General features: G+C 31.8%; 1 protein-coding gene across 1 annotated transcript in view; it reads right to left on the bottom strand.

Annotated features, from left to right (window-relative positions):
• The window catches only part of Smp_148650 (hypothetical protein), an 88,496-nt gene that overhangs the window by 37,098 nt on the left and 25,130 nt on the right, over window positions 1-26,268 (bottom strand). Inside the window, exons 10-15 of the mRNA XM_018794718.1 lie at window positions 20,767-20,995; window positions 7,767-7,922; window positions 7,481-7,723; window positions 5,887-6,063; window positions 2,750-3,068; window positions 913-1,000 (exon numbers count right to left, since the gene is read on the bottom strand). Coding sequence (XP_018649102.1) covers window positions 913-1,000; window positions 2,750-3,068; window positions 5,887-6,063; window positions 7,481-7,723; window positions 7,767-7,922; window positions 20,767-20,995 — 1,212 coding nt within the window. The remainder of the gene's footprint in view (window positions 1-912; window positions 1,001-2,749; window positions 3,069-5,886; window positions 6,064-7,480; window positions 7,724-7,766; window positions 7,923-20,766; window positions 20,996-26,268) is intronic.

The raw sequence follows: 26,268 nt of genomic DNA, 5'->3' as shown, positions 1-26,268 counted from the left end.
TCGGTTAATTGCTTTGGCGCGAGACTGTTAGGTCCTGGGTCCGAATCCCACGAGGCGGGATCGTGGATGCGCACTGCTGAGGAGCCCCACAATAAGACGAAACGGCCGTCCAGTGCTTCCAGGTTTTCAATGGTGGTCTAGCTTCAATTGACTCATGATTTTAACTATATAAGAATGAATGTATTGAATATAATGTGATTTTATTGTAAGTAAATAAGAATTATAGTTCAAATAGAAAATGAATAAGATTAAAAGTGTGTGAGAGAGATAATACATAACTCAAAATTTTAAAGAATTTAAACCATGAATATCAACTAAGGTTTAGTTATCGATTTCAAATAATATCAGTTAACATTTCCAAGTCAAGACAATGACAGTTACAATTGTTCTAAATAAGAAATATAAATATCTACCGTATAATTCAAAACCATTGTTCAATAAATTCACCTTATAATTATAAGTTCTAAAAAATTTAACTTTATTTAATGAATCAACAATAAAAACTAATCACATAAAGGTATTAAAATGTATTGAGATGAAGTAGTTTTGAAGACATTGTCTTAATTTGTGGGTGATATTTTTGTCATCTATCAACTTTAGATAAGGTATCATTGAAAACCAAGAAGTACTGGACAGATAATTCGTCCTACAATATGACTTTTCAGTAATACGAACCTAAGGTCCATGACTTCCGGGTACTATGATGCGAGCTTAAATGTTAAAAGCATAGAATTGGCGTTTAAGAGGAGCACATTTTTAATCTCAATCAATTTATATAAATCATTATCTTCATCAAAGGTAGCATCGTAACGTGTTTTTAAAAAAAACGTGACTGAAAAAGTAAAGATATATTCTCATGATTATTGTATATATATATATATATATATATATATATATATAAATTACACTTACTTGATTGGCTCAGGAATAGGATTCATTTTTGTTGTGAAATATACGATGGGCATTGATTGTATATTTAGATCATCATTAGCCAAATGTACTACATATTAAAAAAAGAATTATGTTTAAAGAAACAAAAAGAGAGATATTTGTGAACAAGAATTATGATGATCTGTGATACAGCAAAGATGCATAATACCTGGGTTTGAAATTTGGGAAATGTGTTCCTTGCTTGATATTTTTAAGAATTTATGATAGGAGAAAAGAAACTATTTAAGTACAACTCTATTGTCTATTTTTAACGAGTGAAATAAGAAAAAAATAGATGTGATGTTTAACTTGCATCTTCTTGATTTGTCGCCTGTTTTCATTAATTTATCCTAATAAACCTTTATTTCCGAACTGTTTAATTTTCTGATCTCAATGAAAGAAAAAAACAACTATTGGACATTTCAAAATGATCTAATTATTTCAAATCAAAGACTTGTTCATTTAACTTAGTCCAATGTTAAACGTGATTCGGAAGTCGCACAACGTAGTAGTCAAGTCCAGACAAGTGTGCAAATGTTAGTGCTAATATATTTAAAAGTGAAAGAAAATGGAAACAAATTTTACTAGACATTTTTTTATCGACTATCTGTATAAACCGTTAGTGAAATGAGTGTTGATAATTAAACGATAAATTCATACCCTATTGAATTCGTAGAGCAGTACATATATGAAGACTTGATTTCAAAGGTGACATAGTGAGTGACATTTTCGCAGGTCCACTGAACCGATACATGAAAACGACGTTCAATTCCGTTAACTTTCATGCTATTTTCTCATCTAAGTCAGTATTGAAGCAATTAATCCACGATAAGATTCCAAAGATGGCCTGTTTATTAATCCAGCTGTTCCTACGGAGCTAGTTACACAGACCGTACTTAAAAAGTTTCAACCGACTTGGACAATTAACGACTTAGAGGGATGCGATTGGTTTTCAATAGTACCCCTATTAAGATCAGTCTGTAGAGAATACGACCTACAAATTAAACCAATCTGCTTTAGCGAAACGATAATAATCAGCTCATTAGAGCCTTAGATCAGCATGTACTTGAAGTTTTAGTGAGAAATCAGGAGCGTAGCAGCTGTCATCAACTCCATAGGATGATCGTCACATTAAATCCCGAATTGGGGTTGGAATTTTAATACTGGACACCGATTCGGCGTTTCGAATGGTTGAATGTTCGACGCAAAAACCTGAAGGTTATGAAGTTTGGTCCCTGATGAGGTCATACGTGCGCATGGTTGAGAACTATCATACTAGGATGAAACAGTTGTCAGATGCTTCCTGCTTTTCTTCGATCCTTGAATTGAGATCAATCTGTGAAGCATGTATAATACAAACTATCGTTCTTATTAGTACTATTATCATTATAATAACAACCAACACGTAATATTTTCCAATTCATATTAAATTTTTGCATAAAATTCTGATCAGTTGATGATTAAAATGTCAGTTATAAGAAAACTCTTCCCACTCCTTCTTGTATGACCCTTTACCTTAGTCGATAATGGAGTTTATTAGTTTTGATGTTGGTTTGTTCTCTGAGCTGGATGGTTTGGTCGTGGAGCTTTCATCGTCCTTCTGAACGACATCATCAGCACAAACTTCGGGTAGTAGTGAAGTGTTTGAATTTCTCCACATGTGATTAGTATTTAAGACCTAATCAACCTAAGATTGAATAATTTTCAATACTGTATTTGAATAGAAAACTACCCAAAATCATATAATATCGTTAAGTAATAGGAAACATATTAATACAAAAAACGATGGAAGTTATTGAAAAAGAAGATATTTGTTCACCTGATATGGATCCTATAATTAATTCTAATTCTTGCTCATTCCCGTTATGCTTTCCAATCTTAAAAGGTGAACAAATTTTAGATTTTGTAATATTTTGTAAACGATCGTTTGATCTACCAAATGGTTGTAATTTCGAGGATAATTCTTTGGAGTTATCAAAAGTTAGACGAATTTTTTTCATAAATATAGAAAGATATTCTTTACGAACTGTCCTAGCCCACCATGATATACTTTGTACAGAATTTGATTGATTCGAGTTGTAGACTGTCCCGGCACTCCATAATTTTGAACGGATTTCTGGAATTTTTTGACCAGAGGTCTTTTTTGAAGAAAATGGGAAAAATAGTGAACTGTGTGCAAGAGAAGAGGTTTTCGATATGCTTACAGAAATAAAACCAAAACTTAATAAGAAATTTCCAAGTCATGCTCGTCTTTCAATACGTAAGTTATTATGTCTCTTGAATCCTTAAATGACTTCTACTTGGTGCTAGAAACCCCGAATCCGAAGACGCGCAGTAAAAACACAAAAAATGCTGATGTGAATTTATCTGATTCCAGAAATAAGTCGAAGCAATACATAAAGAGACACATTTCTACACTGGTTTTAATTACACTTGATGATTAGTTAACAATTATCCAATATAAAGGAAATAAACAGAATTGCTACAATAACCCAAGCTACGAATTTTTTTGATAAAGAAGTGATTGCATTACGTACATATTATCAACTTGACATGTCAGCAACATAATATATGATTATAATATGTTCTGGAATGTCAAACTGTAATTTTATTTAAGTTACTTCTTATTACATTTATAGTTTAGTAAAACAAAACATCGTTACATACTGCAAAGACCATATGGATCAATGTTGTGATTACGAGGTATTATATATATAAATCTGGACATAATTATTTAACGTTAGCTGTAAACAATGGGTACATTTAATTTTATACTGAGTTCAGTTTTATGTTGATTCTAATACAATTGGAAAACACAAAAAATATTTATATGATAGTACTAATAATAGTAAAGATAATAAATACGATACAATCCAACCAAAAACAAACCTAAACTCTAGGCAATGACCCATAGCATATAATATTGTGGTAAAGTTAATGATATTTCATTTGATAGTTCGAACAGTGATAAGTGATACAAAACAATCAAACACATTAAAAGATCATTAATCCCTGAAGAAAATGTAACTTCTTAATGATCACATTGAGATACGGAGAATTCAAATGACAAGTCTTAAGTAGGACGAAACATACGTTCTGTATTCCATTCTTAGCAAAATACTGGATATGCTAAAAATTGTGACACAATGCTATATCAAAGTAATCCGCGTAGACAGTATACATGGCTAAAGAGACTGATTAGCAATCTTGAATATTAGCGATAGTCAGTTATGAAATACTAAATGTAAAGAAAATAATCATTCGAAAAGAAATATAATGGTAAATAAATATAATTGGATTGGATGTTGTTAGAGATCTGAGAGAGCAATTATTACTTTTTTAACCCTCCACACTATAGAAAATACTTTTTTCCATCAAAATCCCGAAAAAATAAACTAGTTTATAGCCGTAGATTTCATCGATATGCCAAAGAATGAAACCATGAAGCAAAAAGGACAACTCTTCAACATAAAGATCATAGACAGTATTTTGGATTACATAAGTTGTCGATTATAAAGTAATAGATTAGCAATTTTACACAGCACCATCAGTAAAGAAGATTTATAGGCCTGTGGAAAGGATCGATACTTTTAGAGAAAAGCTTTTATAATTTTCTTAAGTAAATTTTAGAAGGCAGCACCGGTAGAAATGTTTTTTATCACTGAGAATGTCTTACTTCTGCCCCACTCCAAAGTGATGACTGCGGTTTGAAAAGTTGGTTGAAAGTTTACTCGATATTTCACAGACCACCTACTGACTAGACAACAAGTGACAAGATAATATCGAGAAGTTGAGAAAAAAAGTAGAAAGCTAAAGGATCAAAGAAAAAGAACGAATAAAAGAGGTGAGTTCCTTTTTTTAGTGTTAGGTGGAATCGCACTGATTACTAACAACATAAATCGATAGCCAACAGAATATTCGACATTTGTTGCATGAAACTTGAGAACAAAACTAGACAGAGAACATAAATGAAATGGATTACTTGGATTGCTGGAGTAAAAACATCATCAAACGCTAAAAAATTTATCCTTATCCTTAAAACCAGTAGAATTATAATGAAATTAATTTATAGCTCACGTCTTACAAGTTATTAAAGGTTTTTGTGATAAGAGCCTGCAATGTTTATCGAGTTGTTTCACAGAAAACAAATTATCATATGTTTTGATTGTAAACGCTAACTTTAAAGTGATGTGATTCAATTGGAAAATCAAGTATACGGTTAACTGCGTCAACAGTATTCACCAGTTCAACCATAGTATTCGTATGATAGATAATAAGGGTTTTACATATTTTAGACATGAATCATTAAAAACCTTAGGTGAAGTAATCAAAAGCTAACCATTACCCTGACACAGATAAACAAATTTTTCAGATAAGTGAATATCTGGAAAATTTGACAACCATTTATTTTCCTATACTACTTCTAATCAAGCTATTAAGAAGATCAATTGCAAACGAATGAATATTAAACGTTTAAATTTATCTGACAGTAAGAAAATGATTTGTACACATTGATTTGTCTTTACACTGAATGGGTAAATGAAACTCTCTGTATACCAGAATTTTCCTATTAGTTAATTTTGTACACATTGAAACACTGCTACATAATTTTTATATAAACGTATATCTTTTCTATATAATTCATTTGCGTCTACTATCTAATATATTTCCTTTTCCCAGATCGTCATATATGAATTGAATTAAGCCAAGCTGAAGGACATTGGTTAAAGGATAACAGATAGGGAAGCTTATAAAACATGTTCATTTTTTGATTATCATATTGATTTGATTATATTTGTATTGTCGTGAAGTACAGCAATCATAACTAGTGAACTTGTTAAGTGGGGGTCTTTTAACTGACTGTCTGTTTATTGATTATTATGATTACAGACACGAATTGAACGAACAACAGCCTAATTATTACTGTTCATCGTATACAAATTAAATGAAACTTACTGTTTTTATTGCTTCTATAGGGACAGGAAAGCGTAAATTAAGTTCAAAACTGTAACATTTCACCGTCATATTCGTTGATGACTGAAAATGCCTCAATGAATCTAACTGATTTGATTGAAAATCGGTCGAAAGAGGGATGTTATGTGTGAATGAATTTTTGGATTTATTACCTGAATTCTGAAAAAGGTAATAAACAACAAACCACAATTTGTCATTTCAGCAGTTGACATGTGTTTATTATATATATATATATATATATATATATATCCATTGAACAAATATTATATCACTTTGTTCCCATGACCTTGTTTGTGATACGTTGTCTTCCTAATCGATGAAAACTTAATCTATGAGATAAACCGGCAAAGATAATCGACATGGACACAATGGAAACAATAAAAACCACGGAGACAGAAAATCGCAAAGTCATGGGGACGAAGTGATGTAATACTTGTGTAGTAAATGGATAGCTCATTTCGACACAAAATAGGAGCCAATGTTGTTGTCCAGAATGACAATGAAAGATCGGCGACTAAAATATTTAGTTCAGCGGATACAGCACTCCCAAAAATGTTTAAGATTTCATGAAGGTGATGGAAATTGGGCGAGAAAAATAGAATGACTCTGAAGTCAGGATTCAAAAGAAAACAAATGATGAATGCAACTATGGATGTCATTTTACACCAGTTAGTGTCTCCAAAAAGCAATTAACATCTTACCAGACAACTAAAACCGACATTCAGTGACTCTATGAATTAATGCCACATCTCCATCTGACCAGTCATTATTTACTTTTACCAATTTAGTGTTAGTCACGTTATGCGTCGGGCTAAATTGTAGCTAGATAGGTGACAAACGTGACACGTGCCAACCAAATTATTCAGTGAGGGTTAACAGTCTTGATAACCGATTTACCATTTTCCACTTAGCAAAATAAGTTTGATGTGTACATTACCCACTTAGAAGTAAAACAAGGTGAGTTATGTTTTGATTACACATATAATCAAATAATAACAATATATATATTTTATTTATTGGTAATTAATAATTTTCTGCTGACACGTAATTATTTGAGAAAGTCCTGGGTTCGAATCTCGCGAGTGCGGGATCGTGGATGCGCACTGCTGAGGAGTCCCATAACAGGACGAAACGGCCGTCCAGTGCTTCCAGGTTTTCGATGGTGGTCTAGCTTCAATTGACTCATCATTTCAACTGTGAAAATACTAAATTCTCCACAAAACCCCCTCTGATCTATAATTATTAAAAGTCGTTTGGTTAATCAAGAACAAAGTAAAACCTGGCATGGGTTCCAGTTTCTATATCATATTAACACAATGAGATGAAATTATTAAGATAAATACTAAAATAGTAGAAGTAGTAATAATATAGGTGATGGTACAAAATGGAGCGTTTAGCTTAGAGAATATAATTCAAGAGAAAAGAATAAACTGGTAGAATAAATAAACAAAAATCAATTCTTGGTTATATATATGATCATCGTTTACAAAAAACTTAACATTCCTTTTTAAAAACCGCGTATTTATGTAGGAGTCAGTCGAAAATTGATATGAAATAGAGAGACACTATAACTTACCAGCTCTACATGATGATCACCAGACTTCATTGTACCTGGGATATCATTATTTATATCTGTATCACACCATTCTGCGTGATGGTTGAAATCAGACGGTCTCAATGGTGATAAACGGCTGACAGCTTCCGATGCAGCTGCCCAAGCATCGGTAATGCGATGTATACGATCCATGATACTGATATCCAAATCCACACAGAAATGAGTAAAATCAATGTGAATCTCATTGGTAAAGTCTTGGCATATCTAATTATAACAGAGATTATTCGCGTAAATTAATATTGCTTACCTGTGAACCGGAAGTTATCCTTGAAGGACTATCTACATCTATATGAAAAAAATATAAATTCCCATGTAATTTTATAGCAGGCTCATTTGAAAGAGATCTTGTTGTGCAATCGGATCCTGGTAATGACGATGTAGAAGGGCATGGGAAATGAAATAGCTGAAACAAATGTCCAAAAAATAGAGACCAGTAATTAGGTGATAAAAATTACAAAACCAGTTATGATATGCAAGAGAAACATTTTTAATTACTTTCATAAAAATAAGTATATGGCTTCAACAATGGAACTTTTGTCGATATTTTGCTGTAAAAACTAATCTCAATAACAGTAAAACAGACGCTCATTCGTTTGAAGACCTCGGTTTCAAACTAGTAGGTTGCAGGTTTGAATATCCCTCCGCTTATTTCAGTTTAAGCAAATAGGTAAACCTTACAATCGATTGATCACAGAGCAGTGACCGATAACATGTATGTCATATTCTTTTTAGTACTCATTAGATTTTGTCGATCAGGTTGCAGTGCAGCTACCAGTCTAAGTGAATCGACACCGCATGCACTATGTTGAGATGTACGATGGTGGCTAATGGTAGCAGGCAAGAAACCCTACATTATAAGCTCCTTACACACAAATAAAGTGACTGTATGATGACCACAGAGATCCTTGTAATTGGTGAATGAATCACATTACATTTACACCAAACACTGACATACAAAAAAAGCTAAACTTGTACACCTTAGTACCTTCCCATCACAACCTCTTATCAAGTCAAAAAAACGTTGAAGTTGTTCACAAATTGTTAGTGATTAACTGGGTAGGACAATTGTGAATCATAATTAGATTATACCTATTGACTTAATAACGCCAAACCTAAAGGAGAAAAGAACACGATCTTTTACAAAACAGGTTGATCTAGATTTCATGTATAAGTCAGTTACTCCTTTACTTGAATATATACTTGCTTGGAGGCACTTCATCCTACAAATATAACTTATAAATAATAAATAAGACGGTTTATCAACAAAATAAATATTTGAAAATAAGAAAGTTATTACAAAAAGTACTGTTAGCTGGAAAGAAGTTTAGATAACTAAAAAAGTAATATGATTCGGAACTACCAAGATGTCAAAATAGTAGAACTAGTGGATAGTTCTTTGATAAATCAAGAGTATCCCGACCTTAATGAGAAAAACGAATATATATATATATATATATACAGTAGTTTCAAATTGTCATAGCGAACAATAAATGAAGGAATAACTGTATAACATTGATGACATGAGCGTACATATACCTCTTAGCTCGAAGTGCAATGCTAGCAGGCATAGATGTGAGTTAGAACAAAGGTAGGAGTGGACGGTAAATTGTTAATGACTTCATAGAAATTCCTGGTTGAGATACAAGTAGTTGTAACCGTTGGTTAAGGAATTCGGGTGACATGATACAAAATATTGTATACACGTATAGTCAATTATTTCTACCTTCCAACATAAACATTAAATAATAAGAATATTCACGTAATTATCAACCAAGTTACTCTGAATTTCACTATGTAAAGTAACACTGATATTAAGGAAAGAGGGGAAGTGGTGTCAAAAGAGCGGATTTCGACACTTGTAAATCATACAAAAGTGGTCTATTAATGAAATTAAAAAAAGGTTTACTGCAAATGTATCAATATATTCACTTGAAATTAAATACAACAATTTAGAAATTCAACATCCGTATAAACCTCATTTCGATAATTATTTACTAGTTTTAAAATAGTAATAAGAATCTACTTAAGGAATTGAAATTATCTTAAATTCATTGCAATTTTTTTATATGAGAGCAAATATAACATTACTCGACTAATTAAACTAATCAGAATAGTTCTGGAAAGTAGAGTGATGTAACCATTGCTAAACTAATGATAGATGAGATTATTATTCAGTCAGTCAGTTACAACGTAGGACCAGGCACATATATGCATCGGTCCAAGTTGCCATACCTCACGGTTTAAAGGAAGATAAAGAGTGTATACACCTACGTCATTGTGATCGATTCTGAGCCATGTCACACAGAGTCTCCAACCATTGGTTAAGATAGTCGCGCGGACCCTAACCAAATAGCTGCATCTGCCAACATGACTCAGATTAGAAGTTAGTGACTTCAAGCACTGACGCCACGTTTTGGTTTATTCAATTTGACTATTTTATTATTTGTACTGAAACAGTATAAACGATGAGATTGAAATACGAGAAGAAAAAGCTCTAAAGTTCTCAATGAAGTAAATAATATAGAATAGTGTATTATCGAAAACAGATATATGATGAAAACTTTTTAATTTCTGTCTACTTATTTTATGAAAAGTTAGCTGTTTTTGTCATAAAAACAAGTTATACTAGTTTTTATTTGTAAGGGTTTATATATATCCCTGGTATTAACGTTTATAAACGCAACTGATCGATGTCTATTGTTAAATGTATATCGTGGACAAATCAGTGATCATGCAAACTCAATACTTCAGTGGATAACATATTGATGTTTAGAAAGTAAAATAGTTAGTTAAAAGATTATCGTGACTACCAAAACCAGTAGGAAGAAATATTCAACTGATGAGTGCTGGACAGAATGAGACCCAGATTGTAGATTCGACTGCTAACCTTGATTCAAATCTAATAAAAACTATGCGAGTGGCCAGAATGGAAACTGATCGAAAGCACCAAGCGATACATAACGACAGGAAATTTGCTAATCAGTTTTTAACTGACATAAGTATTTCAATCTTACGGAGGGCAACTTCAGTCAAAATAACATAAAAATAACTCCACTGATCATAACATTGGATAATGCAGATTCGAAAATGACAAGGACCATCAATTCCTGCAACACTACTAGTCAGTACAAATCAACGAGAACTGCCTGAAATGTTCATAGAAATAATAATCTAACTCGAACTCAATTAGTCTAATTTATTTATTTAAACACTAAATACCCTGGCACGGTCGAGGGTGGTGAATCCGCTCCCTCTCTCGAAATGCCGTCACATGATCACACGTATACAGACAATGTCGTGGAGGTCCTACTCACTGCCTTCTCGTTGTGGGAGTCTTCTTTACGAACATAAGAGGTATTTTAACCGGGTGGGTAGATACGAAGGATCCACCAAGGGAGTTGGAGAACCTTGATTCCAAACAAACGGTGCACATGGGCTTCAGGATCCTAAGGGAACAAATGGCGTTTGAACCTATTGTTGGTCACCGGCTACCATGAGACTGCATTTCCTAGCGATGATCCACTGTTGCGTGGTTAGACCTCTAGGTCAAAGACTCGGGGAGTGGCCTCCTAAGGAAACCACGTGCTTCGGTTCGAGCGCCCGGGCAGTATCCTAGCCGTCACACAAACAAATCTAATAATGAGGTATGGCACATATATATTCGGGGCCTCCCTGTACCAATGTTTATATGCTTAAATAAAATGAATAAATTAGCCCAAACCATTAAACGATATAAAATGTGTTAGCTTTAGATAATAGATTAGTGTTGTGAAACGAGATATATTCGAGGCATCTCTACAATGCAGTTATTTTGAATTAAGATACTACTATGAAGGGCGGAGTATATATGATAATCATAACTAAGGTAAAAGTACACCTTTTTATGAATCATCAGAACAACAACAAAAAAGTAGATCATTCCTATCACAAAAGGTTAAAATAATGAAAACAACAGAAAATACATAATACTATTGGATAACTAGTCACAAGTATTTAGACATTACTGATACCCTAAATTAGATGTTAATGCCAGACAGTAGTTCGTAATCGTCAAACTTAAGAAAAGACAGTGATTATCAACCAATCATTTCATAATATAAATCAACATCATGCACAATCAATAGACCAATTAGAATCTAACATAAAATTGTGTATATAACTAAGGAAAGTTCACTTTCATATCAATCATTATGAAAAGCTATGATAAGGTAGTGTGAACTGTGACTACTACGGAAATTAAATATCAAACACTTAGTCATGAAAATATGGAATATTTTAATGTATAAATATCTGAGAAAATGATAGACCAGTAATCCAATCGATATGCAATCCCCATTTTATCTACATAATAAATCAATTGTACTTTCTTTAACACCAATCATGTGATCGATAAACCTAAGTAAATATTCATCATGGAATTAAAATGTTTATTTATCAAAGAAAGCAACTAATCTACCTGGTAACATTATGTTCGTATATTTATGGTATGTTATTATTTGTAACCACAACATATGCAATCAAGTTATATAAAAATAATTCATTACAATCTAATCATCATCTTGTAGACTATTTACATGAATCGGAACACTTTCAACCATGTATTGAACAATCAGATCCAATATATCCAACTGCTAAAATGATTATTTGTAGAGAGGATATTACATCACAGTTTGGCAATAGATTACCAATGATAATTCAATCCGATAATAACTATTTAATTAGTATTATACATATTGAAAATAATCCCAATATTGAAATATGTACATCTGGTACATTTGAAAATATCATGAAGAATAATAATCCTAATGATATGACAACAAATCATGGAATTATTGAACGTAAACTTATTCTGAAAGGATTATCGTTACATATATTTCAACATGGATGTCTTAAAGGTTTATCTAATCTGGATGTACTTTATATTGAAAATTATTTCAATGGAGAATTGAAAAAATTATCTGGAAATTTATTTCAAGAATTAAAAAATCTACACAATTTAAAATCACTTCATTTAGAAAATATTGATATGTCTATTGGTATACCACAATATGCATTTTATGGTTGGATAAAACATTTAAAAATTTTAACTATGATAAATAATAATTTGAATAGAATACACAATGAAGCATTTCCATCGGATAATTTAGAAAATAAACTTTTAAAATTAAGAATAGAACAACAATCTGGTGATGGTTGGAAATTGTTAGAAAATTCTCATATATGGGCAAAATATTTATATACATTAAAATTATTCAGTTTGGATGGAACAAATTTACAAATGACAATAGGTAAAACATCATCATCATCTATTAGTGATACAGCAAATGTAAAATCTATGGAAACCAGTTTAAACTTACATTTAGGTGATTATGTTAATAAAAATTTAGAACAGTTAAATATTCAAAATTGTGGACTAACTAATCTAATTGACAACAATGATAATAAAGATTTATCTAGTTTAAATTTATTTCATTTAGGTAACCAATTAAAACAATTATATATAGGTTTTAATCAATTTCCTAATTTCAACTTTATAAATGCCATTAAAAAATTTCATAATCTTCAATTACTTAGTATTAATTCTAATCAAATACCATTAGAGAAACTGCCTGAATCATTTAGTATACAATGGCCTTATTTAAAAGAATTACAAATAACATCCATTGGTATTAATTATATCCCAATGAATTCAATATCCAATCATTTACAAATATTACATTTAAGTGAAAATCCATTAGAATTATTTAATGATCACTGGATTCAATTAAATGATCATTCTAATATAAATCAAGTTCAATTAAATGAATTACATTTAAATTCTATACGTTTAATAAGTGTTCAATTAGAAAATGGAGAGGCTAATTGGGAGAAAATATTTCAACCAATTAAAAATAGTATTGAACATTTAAGTTTAATTAATTGTCAATTAGAAGCTAATATGTTCATCAAATCAATATATTATCCAAAGAATCAACATAGTAACTATACTATACAAGAAAATGTAAATGAACAAATTTATTTAAATTTAGGTTTAACACATTTAAAACAATTAAAAAGTTTAATATTATCTGGAAATTATTTAGAATATATCCCACCTGGATTATTTAAAAATTTGAATAAATTAAATAGTTTAGTATTAACACAAAATCAACTTTTAACAATACAAGAATATAAAATAGAAAATGATATTGAAGAAGAATATATATCCAAAGATGAAATGAATCATTTATCAAGATTAGATTTAAGTTATAATCTTTTAATCACTATGGAAAGATGTGCATATGCATTAGGTTTTAAAAAACCATTTGAAAGTATTATCCCTTTGGAACCAACTTGGTTCATTGAAAAAGAATATTATCATGATAAACAAGAATTATCAACGGATAATGTAAATGATGATATAGATGAATTAAATCAAATTTATTGGTTAGGTGGTTTAAACATTATTGGAAATCCTTTTGTATGTGATTGTCGATTAGCATGGTTTCGATATTTTATTAATCAAATGAGTAAACAATTTATAAAAAGTGAACAGTTACAGAAACAAGAAGAATTTATTACAACAACTAATATTCCATTTGGATTTCAAAAATATTTAAATGAAGCAATCAATTTTACATGTTATGGAACAAATCAATGGACTGGAAGAAATTTTTTAACATTAACACCAAATGATCTTTATATGGAAGAACATACTGATTGTAAGATTAGACCAGATATTTATGGTAAAGATATGAAATCATTAGAGACATTAAAACCATGCTGGAAATTAAATAAAACACAAAGTCCAAATTTAGGAGAAATTTTACAAACACGACAAGAAATGATATTTCGAACTGGAGTTAAAAATACATTATACGGTAGTCCATCAATTATATTGGAGAATGCAACAACAATATCGAATGAAGCATACACTTTAATTATTTTAGCTGGAATAGCTGCATTATGTTTTATAATCATTAGTATTATTATTATTATTTGGTTATGTATACGATTAAAACGAAATAAACATCATAAACATATAATATCATCATCTGTCAAGCATAGAAAACTCTTTAATAGACGATTAAATAAAGTAAGTGAATCATTTAAAAAATTTGAATGTTATTCATTATCACCAAGTTGTAATTTATTTACATCATGTAGTAATTGTACAAATAATAGACGACAACAATGTTCATTTTGTGGTTGTACAATGCAACATTTACCTTGTATATCAAGCACAAATCAAACTAGTCATCAATTAATGCGACCAAAATCACATAGAAGAGAAGATAGTAATGAAACACAAAATAGTATTTTTGCAAATCATGCAAATAATGTACAAAATTTGAATAATGAAAGAATTCCTAGCTCAATTTATTCAGAAATGACTGATGTAGAAACACAATCATTAAATCGATTTATCAACATTAATAATACTGATAAGAAATCTGTATTTAAGAGCAAAACACAGAGAAACCGAGATAGAAAAAGATCTCATATTATTGGATCGAATCGTGCTTCTGAATGCTCCGATGATGAGAAAAAATCAATTTTACAAGTAAGAAAAAATAGTCAACCAGATTTGTCAGTTAATTCTCATCTGAGGGGACGGAAGAGCCAGAGAAGCACTTACATAGATGGAAAACCTTTACAGGCGAGTGCAAGTGTTCAAACTCTTTTACAGATTGATAATAATCAGTCAGTGAGAGCACTTAGACAGCCATTTGATGCTCTACTGCCACCATTACCTGCACCGCGTAAAAGCAAGAGTATAGGAGATTTACATCAGAACACAAGAATTGAATCACCAACACATTTATCAACCGGAATGATGTCATTTAATCTACGAAGAAGTGCTAAGCAATTAGCCATGAAGAAGATGGAAGAGCAACCAATACAACAACCAACAGAAGCGCCAGTTTATTTATTAAGACATTATGATACAAAGAAGAAACGTTCACCTGTATCTGTTGATAGCATTCGTCGTAGTGCCCTACCATGGAGAGACAAAAGTCTAGATAATAGTGATTTTGCAAGTATCAAGGCTGGAAAATCCATACTAACAAGTAGTAGAGCAAGCCTAAAAGGTGTGTTTAGAAGAACTAGACTAATAGTTTCCGCCCGAGCTAGACTAGAGAATAATGAGAAGAGTAATATAAACTTAAGAAATAACTGGTTATCTGCAAGTCGACGTAAAATTGAACAAACATGTAAATGGTTGAAGCGTGATCGAATGTCCAAGAGAGACAGTCATCCACTATCAACACCAACACAACCGAAACCAAGACAAGTGCATAGTGAAAGTGATGTGAAATTTCTAGGTCCTGAATTGCCGAAACCTTTTTTCTTATTACCTAAAGAGCCAGAATACGCTACACCATTCGTAGAACCACAGCAGATTAAACATACAGATTATCTACCAATGTACCATGATAAGTCAATGATTTTGTCATCCGATGAGACAACAACGGAATTACTCAGTAATCAAATGAAATCAATCACTAAAAAATCACCAATTGACGAATACGTCACTGACTTAATACATATTGAGCCGATAAATTATCCCAATATGATATTAATGAATCCATTCAATTCAACACCGCAACAACAACCAACTCCGATCGCTTCAGTAAAACCACCACCTACAAACACTTTGAATACTATTAATAATAATAGTACCAGCACACTACCTCATCCTATTTCTAGTAACCAACCAACTGGGATAAATAATAATAATGATAATAATAATAACAATAATAATAATAGACCAATACGACCACCGAGACATCAAAAGCTTAAAATAACAGGGGATAATACATACAGTATTCAAACATTTTCCGATAACAAAAATGACAATAAGAGTAAAAACAATAATCCCACACGAAGATCAGAATTGAACAAAAACAAGAAATCTGACAAATATTGGCCACTAGATTATGAACTGCCATTACCACCGCCGCCGCCACCACCTCCACCATTCATCCTCAACAACAAACCAAAATTAATAAAATCGAACGGTAATAAAATATTATTATCAAATATTGAGTCGAATGAAGACAATACTGAAGTGAATAATAATGCAAATAGTTCATCACTTCATTCATCTTCGCCTCCTTTCTCAACATTAACACTACAACCATCACTGAAATCAAAAACTATAAACCTTAAACCATTAAGAAGTGCCAGATTTCCACAGTCTGCAGCAACAATGATGAAAGAAGATAATCATTCGAAGTTGAATTTTACTACTGAACAAAATAGTAACAATAATAATAATAATACTGTGAATAATACTAATTACAAACTCATTGAGAAAGCCTTAAAAAAACCAACCCCAAACAAATGAACTCAGTAATGATAATATTAATTATATAAATGGTGAAAAAAGATGTAAGAAACCATCGTTTACACTATGAAGCTAATTAATAAAACAAAGTGAACACACTATACACAGAAACTTCATTGATACATACATATCTAAAGATACTGTTGACAAACGCACATACAGAAAGTACAATGATCTCAACTTAGCATACCATCTATTGTATTCATTTAGCTTTATGTGCTATATATATTTTTTCTATTATCAATTTACCCGGAACACCACGTTTTTTTTCTCTACTTACATCATTTTATCTACAATATGACCTTCTAAGACGAATTGACCAGTGTATGTAAATAGTAGACGATGTAATAAATTTTTTATTAGCGCTAAAAAAAAACTTTTATGATTACCTTTGTTTGTACAAAACATCGTTGTATCAGGGTGATAAATGATAACATTATCACATAGTGTAACCTTATTTAAGAGGTAAACTGGTAAACTACATTTATCATCATACGCAACAACAAATTTGTTTGGATAGCGTAATAAGATGAAGATTATCAGAACTATGTGGTAGATTTGTGCAGTGCGTTTCGAACACTGATCACATATATACATGTTAAGAACATTTATACGTGAAAAATTAAAAGGGTAAACTAGACGAATGGAAGCATGAGAGGAAATGAAGATAATAATCAGCTTCCTTTCTTATACACACTTATAAGTAGAAGATATGGTTAAATGGGACGATCCATTTTTAGAAAGCCAACTTGGGTAGACCAGTATCTTAGTTATCATAGTCATTGCACAGTTCGATAAAAAGGGACTTGATAAAGGGTCGATTTATTAGGATTGGTGTTATTTGTACAAACGATACTGTTGATGATGAAGTGAATTTACTGAATAAAACATTGATAGAGAATGGTTATCCTTTAGAATTTACAAATGAATGGGAAGGTTATAGTATAGTGAGATCTACTACAATTTCGTAACCGAAAAACCTGTCTACATCACCCTACTATTTCAGAGGTGAGCCAAATAGCAAAGTTTCAGATCAGTTGTTAGTAAAACGCACTATGCAGTAAAGGTAATTATTGTAGAAAAAAGAAGAGCCATGCTTCACCAAAGACCTAAACGGCATGTAAACGACTGCGCCACGTCTTACCGAGTTTATCAGTTTAAGTGTATAAGTGGCCACATATACATAGAGAAGAGCAATCGTGACTAGGAAATTAGGGTGAATAATCATATACCAAAGTGATTGTTAAGGCAAATAAAATCAAATGACCTAATAAGAGATGATCATAAGATTGACCTTAACTCGGCTTTTGTGTTGTACAGATGTGATAAAGGACGTTGATTAAATTTGTTTGAAACCTTGACGATACGAAAACTTTAACTTCCCTCATGTGTTCAAAACAATTTGTTCTTTAAACCTTGGTAATATTGTTTTATCATCCAGCGTGATGAGTTTCACATTATTTTCTTTATGATCTATGTTTCCTCGTATACTTTCATTTGTCCAGTTGATCTTTTAATTTTACACATATAAATGTTCTTGACAAGTATATGTGTGATTAGATTGTTCGAAATATATTGCGCACATCTATCACATAGTTCTGATAATCTTATTATAATTACACCATCCAAATTTATAAAAGGGACTAATTATTTTAGACAAATATGTAGTTATGCTTTTCTATAGGTATTAGGAGATTTGACATATAATGACAAAAAAACCCTACTTCACCTGTCCATGTAGATGATGTAAATAAAAGCTACTAGGACGACGTATCGGTCGACATTTACATATTCACAAACAAGGAGTAAAGATTAACGGACCGTAAACAATATTTTGAAGCACAATTGATTGGGTACAATAATGAAGACTGGATTGAATTCCTAAAAAGAGTTTACATAAATTTTTATAAAGTTAAAACATACAATTCATTCTCAATTCAAGAGAAAAAAGATATTTTAAGCATTTAGCACTAACTTTAAAAGTGTACTACAAAACGTGGATATTTTTTTCTAGAAGTAAGGAAAGGAAATTAGAAAAGATAACAGAAGAACATCTAACTTAAGTAAACCACATTAAATATCATATGCAGGCTAGAACCCAAATACTGTCAATGAATATAAACAACTAGTATCAGAATACATTTTTTGTTCTATCACTGAGAATGTCTGCACTTATAACTGAATCTCTTAGTCTTTATAATGTCCACTCGTTATTGAACTGTGCAATTAACATCATACGTTTGATGACTTGAGTTTTATTCTTTAAAAAAATTCTAGTCTATTAAACCCAATGATGACAAGTCGATTTGATTTGAAAAGAAACTAGAAATACGTTCATCGAAGTAGTTGTCGTTATTCTTATTGATCTTGATAACCCACTAAATTGTATTTCACTCAAATCTCACACACAACTGGTAAGGTTCGGAGTCAGAAAATTTTCTCAGGATAGTGAACAAGGGTAGGGAACTTAGAAGGACTTTGACTGATATCATACGTATACTTATAATACATCTCAAACCAAAGAATTAGTTGTTATTAATCATAAAGATAGTCACTTGTAAATCAACACCTGAGACATATGTGTACCGTTTTACGTAATCACACCTTTAATTAGCAAACTAATATGAAATAAATGAGAAAAAAGTTAGTGAATGACGATTATAACAAAAGTGTATGATTAAAGATAAGTTGAGAAAATAAGGAGTCGGAAACGAAAGGTAAAGAAGAATAAGATTCAGGTGAAGATAGTAGAGTGAATGAAGTTGTTTAATGACAATTAAGTGTAAGACACAAAACTGATAACTTCCAGCAATATATTATGGTTATGCTATAACTTGTGGCCTGGATGCTCTGTTAATGTAATATACCGCCAAATTAGAGAGCAGTGAATTATCGATTGGACCAATGACACACGAAACCCGTACGATCAGTCTAGAGTACTTATCGATTCCATTTTTTGCCTAGCTCAGCCAGTTAAGTCCAGAACACCAATCTCAGTCTCTGCGGTATGAATCATTTATTTCAAACATACCGGGTATATACCAAACAGACAGACCACGTCGTACCATAAATAGGAAAACAACATTTGTACAAGATTTAGCCACATGTGACTGTGAATAAGGGAGATAGTAAATGATAAAGCATAATTGAAGAATGGTAAATTAAATAATAATAGTTCATAGGTCAAAGTAAAGCCTATGATAAGGGGGACACGGATATGAATAGTTTAGTTATTTAACAATTATACAATAAAAATACATGTATCATATTGGTCGATAAATAGTTCTCAAAAGTTATCATTTATAATTCTTATCGGGACATAACAGGTTATTACGCAAATACCGATCAGGAAGCATACACATCCCCTAAGCTACTTAATCAACAACCAATGAAACCAAGGACTCATACCTGATTGTGATGCAACCGACCTTAGGTTTCTTCCAACACAATGGTAAGTTAAGAGTATAGCATACTAATTTGAAACTATTACGTGGTGCTAACTACACATCTTACTTTAGTCTACAATAATAAGATACTGACGACCGTGACTGCATGTTAAATTTTCTAACCAGCCATTTAGTCTTACAGGTAAAAAGTAAAAAAAAAATGTGTATACGAATTTCTATCGAGAAGTTTGCTTTGAGTACGGTTTAAAATTGACTGCTATAAAATCTACAGTATAGACTGAACATTAGAATCAGCAAGTTCGAAGATATTTTCTAAACGAGAGTGCCTTCGTCAGTCAAAATCATAATTTCTCTTAGTCGTAGTCTGTCATATCATCAAAATTCATGTATGATATGTCTAATATCGTTTCGAAAAGTATTATTATTACTAGTGTAAAGTGTGTTGTGAATGAAAACGAATTATTACACAATTCTAGATCGAAAAAATAAAGAATTTTAATTAAACTAACTTCAAATGATTCCAATTTTATATTTTGTGTCCTCGGTTCATTTGCTTTCTTTGTTGTCGCTGTTGTCGTTATGGTTTGACTAGGAAATAAACACTCTGATAAGTGAACTCCAAAAAGTTGGATATTAAAGCATAACTGAGTGGAAGAGTAGTATTGATTTATAGATCGACTATTTGGTATAACCAAATAATTATTAGAAAGTTCCACATGCCATAAACCACCGACGAAACTGTGACACACATAAAGATAAATATATGCCATGAAAACAGACAAAACAAAGAGAGCATAAATACAATTAATTTACAAATTGATTTACAGTTAAAAAGTTCTTTACAAAAACAATACAAGTGAATAAACCTGGATTGAAAAGTGTACAATTTTGTTCTAATGAGGATACAATATGAAATGACATGAATATTTTTGTAAGGTGCTTAAAACGAATTCATTTGTTTACTCGGAGAAATGAATGGAATGTTTGATTTGATGACTTTAACAGTAAATTCGATTATGTATGATAAAAATCATTAAATTATTTCTGTGGTTGAAACGTAACTAAAAATGGAGGGTAAATGAAACTGTAACTTCAAATTAGTGAGGAATATTGGTTACAGGTGATTGTATTCAATGATGTATATGAACGATTGTCTACACACCTAATCTGCTTACTAATCCCTATGATGACAAAAGTATTGATGTAAAGTCGATGTCCTACCCAACGATGAATGTAATTGCAAAAGGCATAAATTGAAACTCAAAATTAAGTCAATTTTAAAGAAAGAGTTTTGTCTTTAGTGTAAAATAATTTATGGTTTATTTGTAAACTACACGAGACATAGCAGTAATGTGTATACGCTAATGTTATCAAAGCTCAAATCACCACTATGAATGAAAATTGAAAGGAGGAAAAGAAAAGGAGAAAATAATGAGAGAAAGATAAACATATTATGGAACTCGAACCCAGCATTCTGGTGCAAATGCTAACGCGTTATCCACTGAGCTACTAGAACCTAGTATGTCAGAAGGTAGAGCGTTAGTGTGTGAACCAAAAAGTTCTGGAGTCTGAATTCACTGTTGACATCAAAACGATGATCTAGGTACATCCAACTGACAAGCCACAAATAGGATGAAACGCACGTTTTGGATTTCACTGCTAGTCACATACTAAAAAAACGTCACTTGTGAGTAAAGGTTATATCAATGCAACCTGTTCAGCATGCATATATATCGCCAAAGTTCTGAATGCCAACAACGATAAATTACAAACCGTTACTAATAGGAAATCTTGTTTTATTGGGACAACTGAGATTAGAGAACATAACGTACAATAAAGCACTAAACTTAAAATTCAGGGAAGTCAAAGAATGCATTTAAAGGACTGAAGATGAATCAGGGACATGGCACCAAAGATCTATAGCCACAGACTGAGTTTAGAATTGCTTCTACAACAAAACTCAGAAACTATATACAGGCTTATGTACACAAATTCGGTCTATATTTTTTGTATTATGACTACCAATAATACATAGCTAGAAAAATCGAAGCAGATGGGTCGGAGTTCGAATTCGAGATGTAACACTTGAAGCATTAGCATTCATTTTGAAAATAAGGTTTGTACGATGAAAGTGAAATCTTATAGTAAAACAACAGTCATCCATAGTTAAATAATGTGCAGAGTTGGAATTATTATCTTTAATTCCTAACAAATATGTAATATTTAACAACAGGATTGTGAGTTTCAGGTTACACAAATTTGTACGATCACTAACATAAAACCTAATTACACCCAAAAAGTAGTATATTACAAATTAGTCAGTTACACTGTTCAATATATATATACTATCCATTCAGTAGTGTATCTAGTTTCTGTTTGCACGTATCGACCGTACTTCAAATATTTTATTCTCATTGTTTAATTTGGTTCTGTATTAACTCACACTGGTTCCAATCGAATGATCTTGGGTTCATTATTTTAGACAAATCCCCATCTCAGATTGTCATTTTTCAAGATATCGGATTTGTTACACAGTTGGAACATACTTGTTTTTATTTTTGAGTTCAATTTAGAGCTAAACATAATCTAATAGGTTTGAATTCTGAATTCACGAGCATTACAATTGACTAGTTAGGGAAATGCTGAACAGATTCAACATAGGTCGAAATAATAGAGAACTTACGAATCTTTTATAAAATAATCTTTATTTCTACTAATTTCGTTAACTGATTAAAATTAGTCTCAGTAGCAAAGTAAAAAAAACCCATTTCATTTATTCAGTGAAAATAAATAATTTCTAACCAACATTGACCAGTACATGTTTTTTTTACCGCTAAAAATCTTGACTAATAACGATAATAATCAAAAACGAAACTACACTTTTTCTAATCAATGTATGACAACAACAACTAATATTCATTGAATAACTCAAAGATTCTTTCAATTATTGATTCTTAAAAAAGTAGGATTCAATAAGTCAGTTTTAGCGGTAACGGATCATGATAACAATAAGTGAAATAATTACACTACTATTTGTCTAGATAAATCAAAACATTATAATATATATGTACACACAAAACAAGTCATACACCAATATACTGGCGTGATTCATTATATCATGTGTATAGATTGAATCGATATCTGATTTAAAAAAAATCAATAAATATCTACTGAAACTAATTTGTTTTTCAATACAAAACACAAATGAACACAAATATGCATATATAGATGTGTACATATTAACCATGAAATAGTTTTCACCTTACTTATTATAAATAAACGTTTTAACTAAAAGTTGAGAAAAGCTATTCATTCATATAAGAAAGTATTAATTTTATTAGTCACAGAATAATAATAATAATAGTAATAATAATAATAACAGTAATAATAATAATAATGTATGACATAATAAGCAAAACAATAACAGAGATATGTTTTTTCTCTTGAGATTGAAATATTGTTACTAACTGAGTTCATGATCATCTATCATAGCGTATTATATATAGATTTGACTTTTAGATAGATGAATGTAAGAATTTTTCATGAATTATTAGTAGTTATGATGATTTTGGTTTTTGCTAGAAAACCGTAAGAAGTCAAACAAGTTTCATAACATGAATCTCTCTTTATATTCAATTGTTAGATACGTTATCATTACAACAATTGTAATTTACAATTGGAGACGTGAAATAACATTCCATAATCAAATAGGTACGTTTATTCTTCAGACCCAAATGTTATTGTACGGTCGAGAGTGGGGAAAGTCTACTCTCCCTCTTGAAATGCTCTAATACAGTTGCGTATTTATACCGCAAGTCAGCAAAGTCCTGGTCGTTGTTTTGACCTGGTGAAATGTTATTTACTGTTGACATCCATCAAACTCCGCAGATTGTATGAAATCTATGAAAGACTAATTCGCGAACAGCATACACTTGTAAAGCCACTTATTTATTCATTTAAACATATACTCATTTCAATGTTGTTTAGCCAACCTTTTTAAATTTCCAGACTATGGGTCAAGTTTAATGATATCAGCTCATTTATTTGATTAGTGAATAAATTGCCAAGTATTAGGTTTAAATTAGATAGCTATATAATGCTCGTTATTTTCGATAAGAAAAACTAATTTTATCATACTTTTTACGGATCTTATCAACCAATAAGTATAATTGTAACTGTTAGTGGGATATAGATTGGATTAAGCATGTTTTATGCATGATGGTGTTGCTGCGCGCTGATTGGTTAATTTTAAACCGATCAGCCCGGGCATATTATTGCAGAAAAATCTATAAGCTTCTTATGCATATACTATAAATATATGAACGATATTTAAACTATTGATTGCTGTTCACATACCATTGTTATTTTGAATACAATTTGATTCCTGTTCAACGTGTTCTGATTTTGGGATTTTGTCGAGTGTCATCGTATAAGAATACTAAGCAATAGGAATAGCTGGGTCGTTTATTATAGCAAAAACCACAAATTATAACAGTGGCGACGGGGAAAAAGGAAAATTCATTCAAAATGCCTATATCAGATGACCAGCTCAGCCGAATACTACAGCAACAGCAAGCACAACTTGACGCACAAATGCGCCTGTTAGAAACTCTGACGCAACAGCTTAACATACACTACTCGAGTTCACATGCTACTACAAGTACTTCTTCTTGTGATGCAGTTGCCAGCAGCATCCCAGAATTCTATTATGACCCCGAATGTGGCAATACATTTCTCACGTGGTTCAAGCGTTGGGAAGACACATTTAGAATAGAGTTCTGTAATCAAGACGACGCATGGAAGACTCGACTGTTGATGCGCAAGTTGGGAAGTCATGAACATGCACGCTATGCTGATCATATATTACCAAAGTTACCTCGAGAGCTCAGTTTCGAGGAGACAGTATCTCAGCTGTCAGAAATATTCGGTGAATCTTCCTCATTGTTTAGTATTCGCTACCAGTGTCTTAATTTGGTGAAACGAGAAGCCGATGAATATGGTGTTCTAGCAGACATCGTCAACAGAGAATGTGAAAAGTTCAAGTTACGCTCGTTGACAGAAGATCAATTTAAATGCCTTATATTCATCAAAGCTCTCCAGTCACCACAAGATGCTGAGATTAGAACCAGACTTCTAACTCGTTTGGATCAAGATCCTAACATCACACTCAGAACGTTAACAGATGAGTGTAAGCGGCTACAGAACATCAGACACGACAATCAGTTGATTGAACGGGTAAATCCTAATTATACCTGCAGTAGTGTCAATGCTATTACGAGGTTAAAAGTTCAGAAACCGAAAACAAGTGGTAGCAAACCAACGACTGCATGTTGGTTATGTGGTGATTGGCATTATGTACGATTCTGCCCATTCAAGAAACATAAATGTCAGATATGTAACAAACGTGGGCATAAAGAAGGTCATTGTCCTCCAAATCGTACGTCCCAGCCTAAGCAGAAGCACAAACGTCCTCGACACATAAAGTCAGCCGAATCTAAATCACTTTCTCTGGTAGCAGCCTTTCAAACAGACTATGACATTCGGAGAAAGTATGTTACGATCCAGATTAATGGTATAGCGGTTCGTCTTCAAATTGACACAGCATCCGATATTACTCTAGTGTCTAGAGAGACTTATAACTTGCTGGGAAAACCGCCAATGAAGCCATCCAAGAAAACGGCTAAAAACGTATCTGGAGGTGTACTGAAGCTAGTTGGTGAATTACAATGTGAATTTTCCTTCAATGGAAATAGCTGTAAAGGAGTATGCTATCTAACAGAACGACCAAACCTTGATCTACTTGGTCTAGATATGTTAGAAAAGCTTGGATTAATGGATATACCCATTAACAGCGTGTGTAATGTGTCGTGTCCATCATTAGACACCACCTCATATGCAAAAAGGACAGGTAAAAAGGTTCCAGAAATACGGAGTGTAGCAACAGCGGCAATTCGAAACACTCCAGTGTCGTCAGATGAAGTCAGAAAAGACTTTTCAGAATTTTGTCAGCA

This window comes from Schistosoma mansoni, chromosome 1 (genome assembly GCF_000237925.1).
Source record: "Schistosoma mansoni strain Puerto Rico chromosome 1, complete genome".
Lineage (NCBI taxonomy): Eukaryota > Metazoa > Platyhelminthes > Trematoda > Strigeidida > Schistosomatidae > Schistosoma > Schistosoma mansoni.
This window is presented reverse-complemented; position numbering and strand designations above follow the sequence as displayed.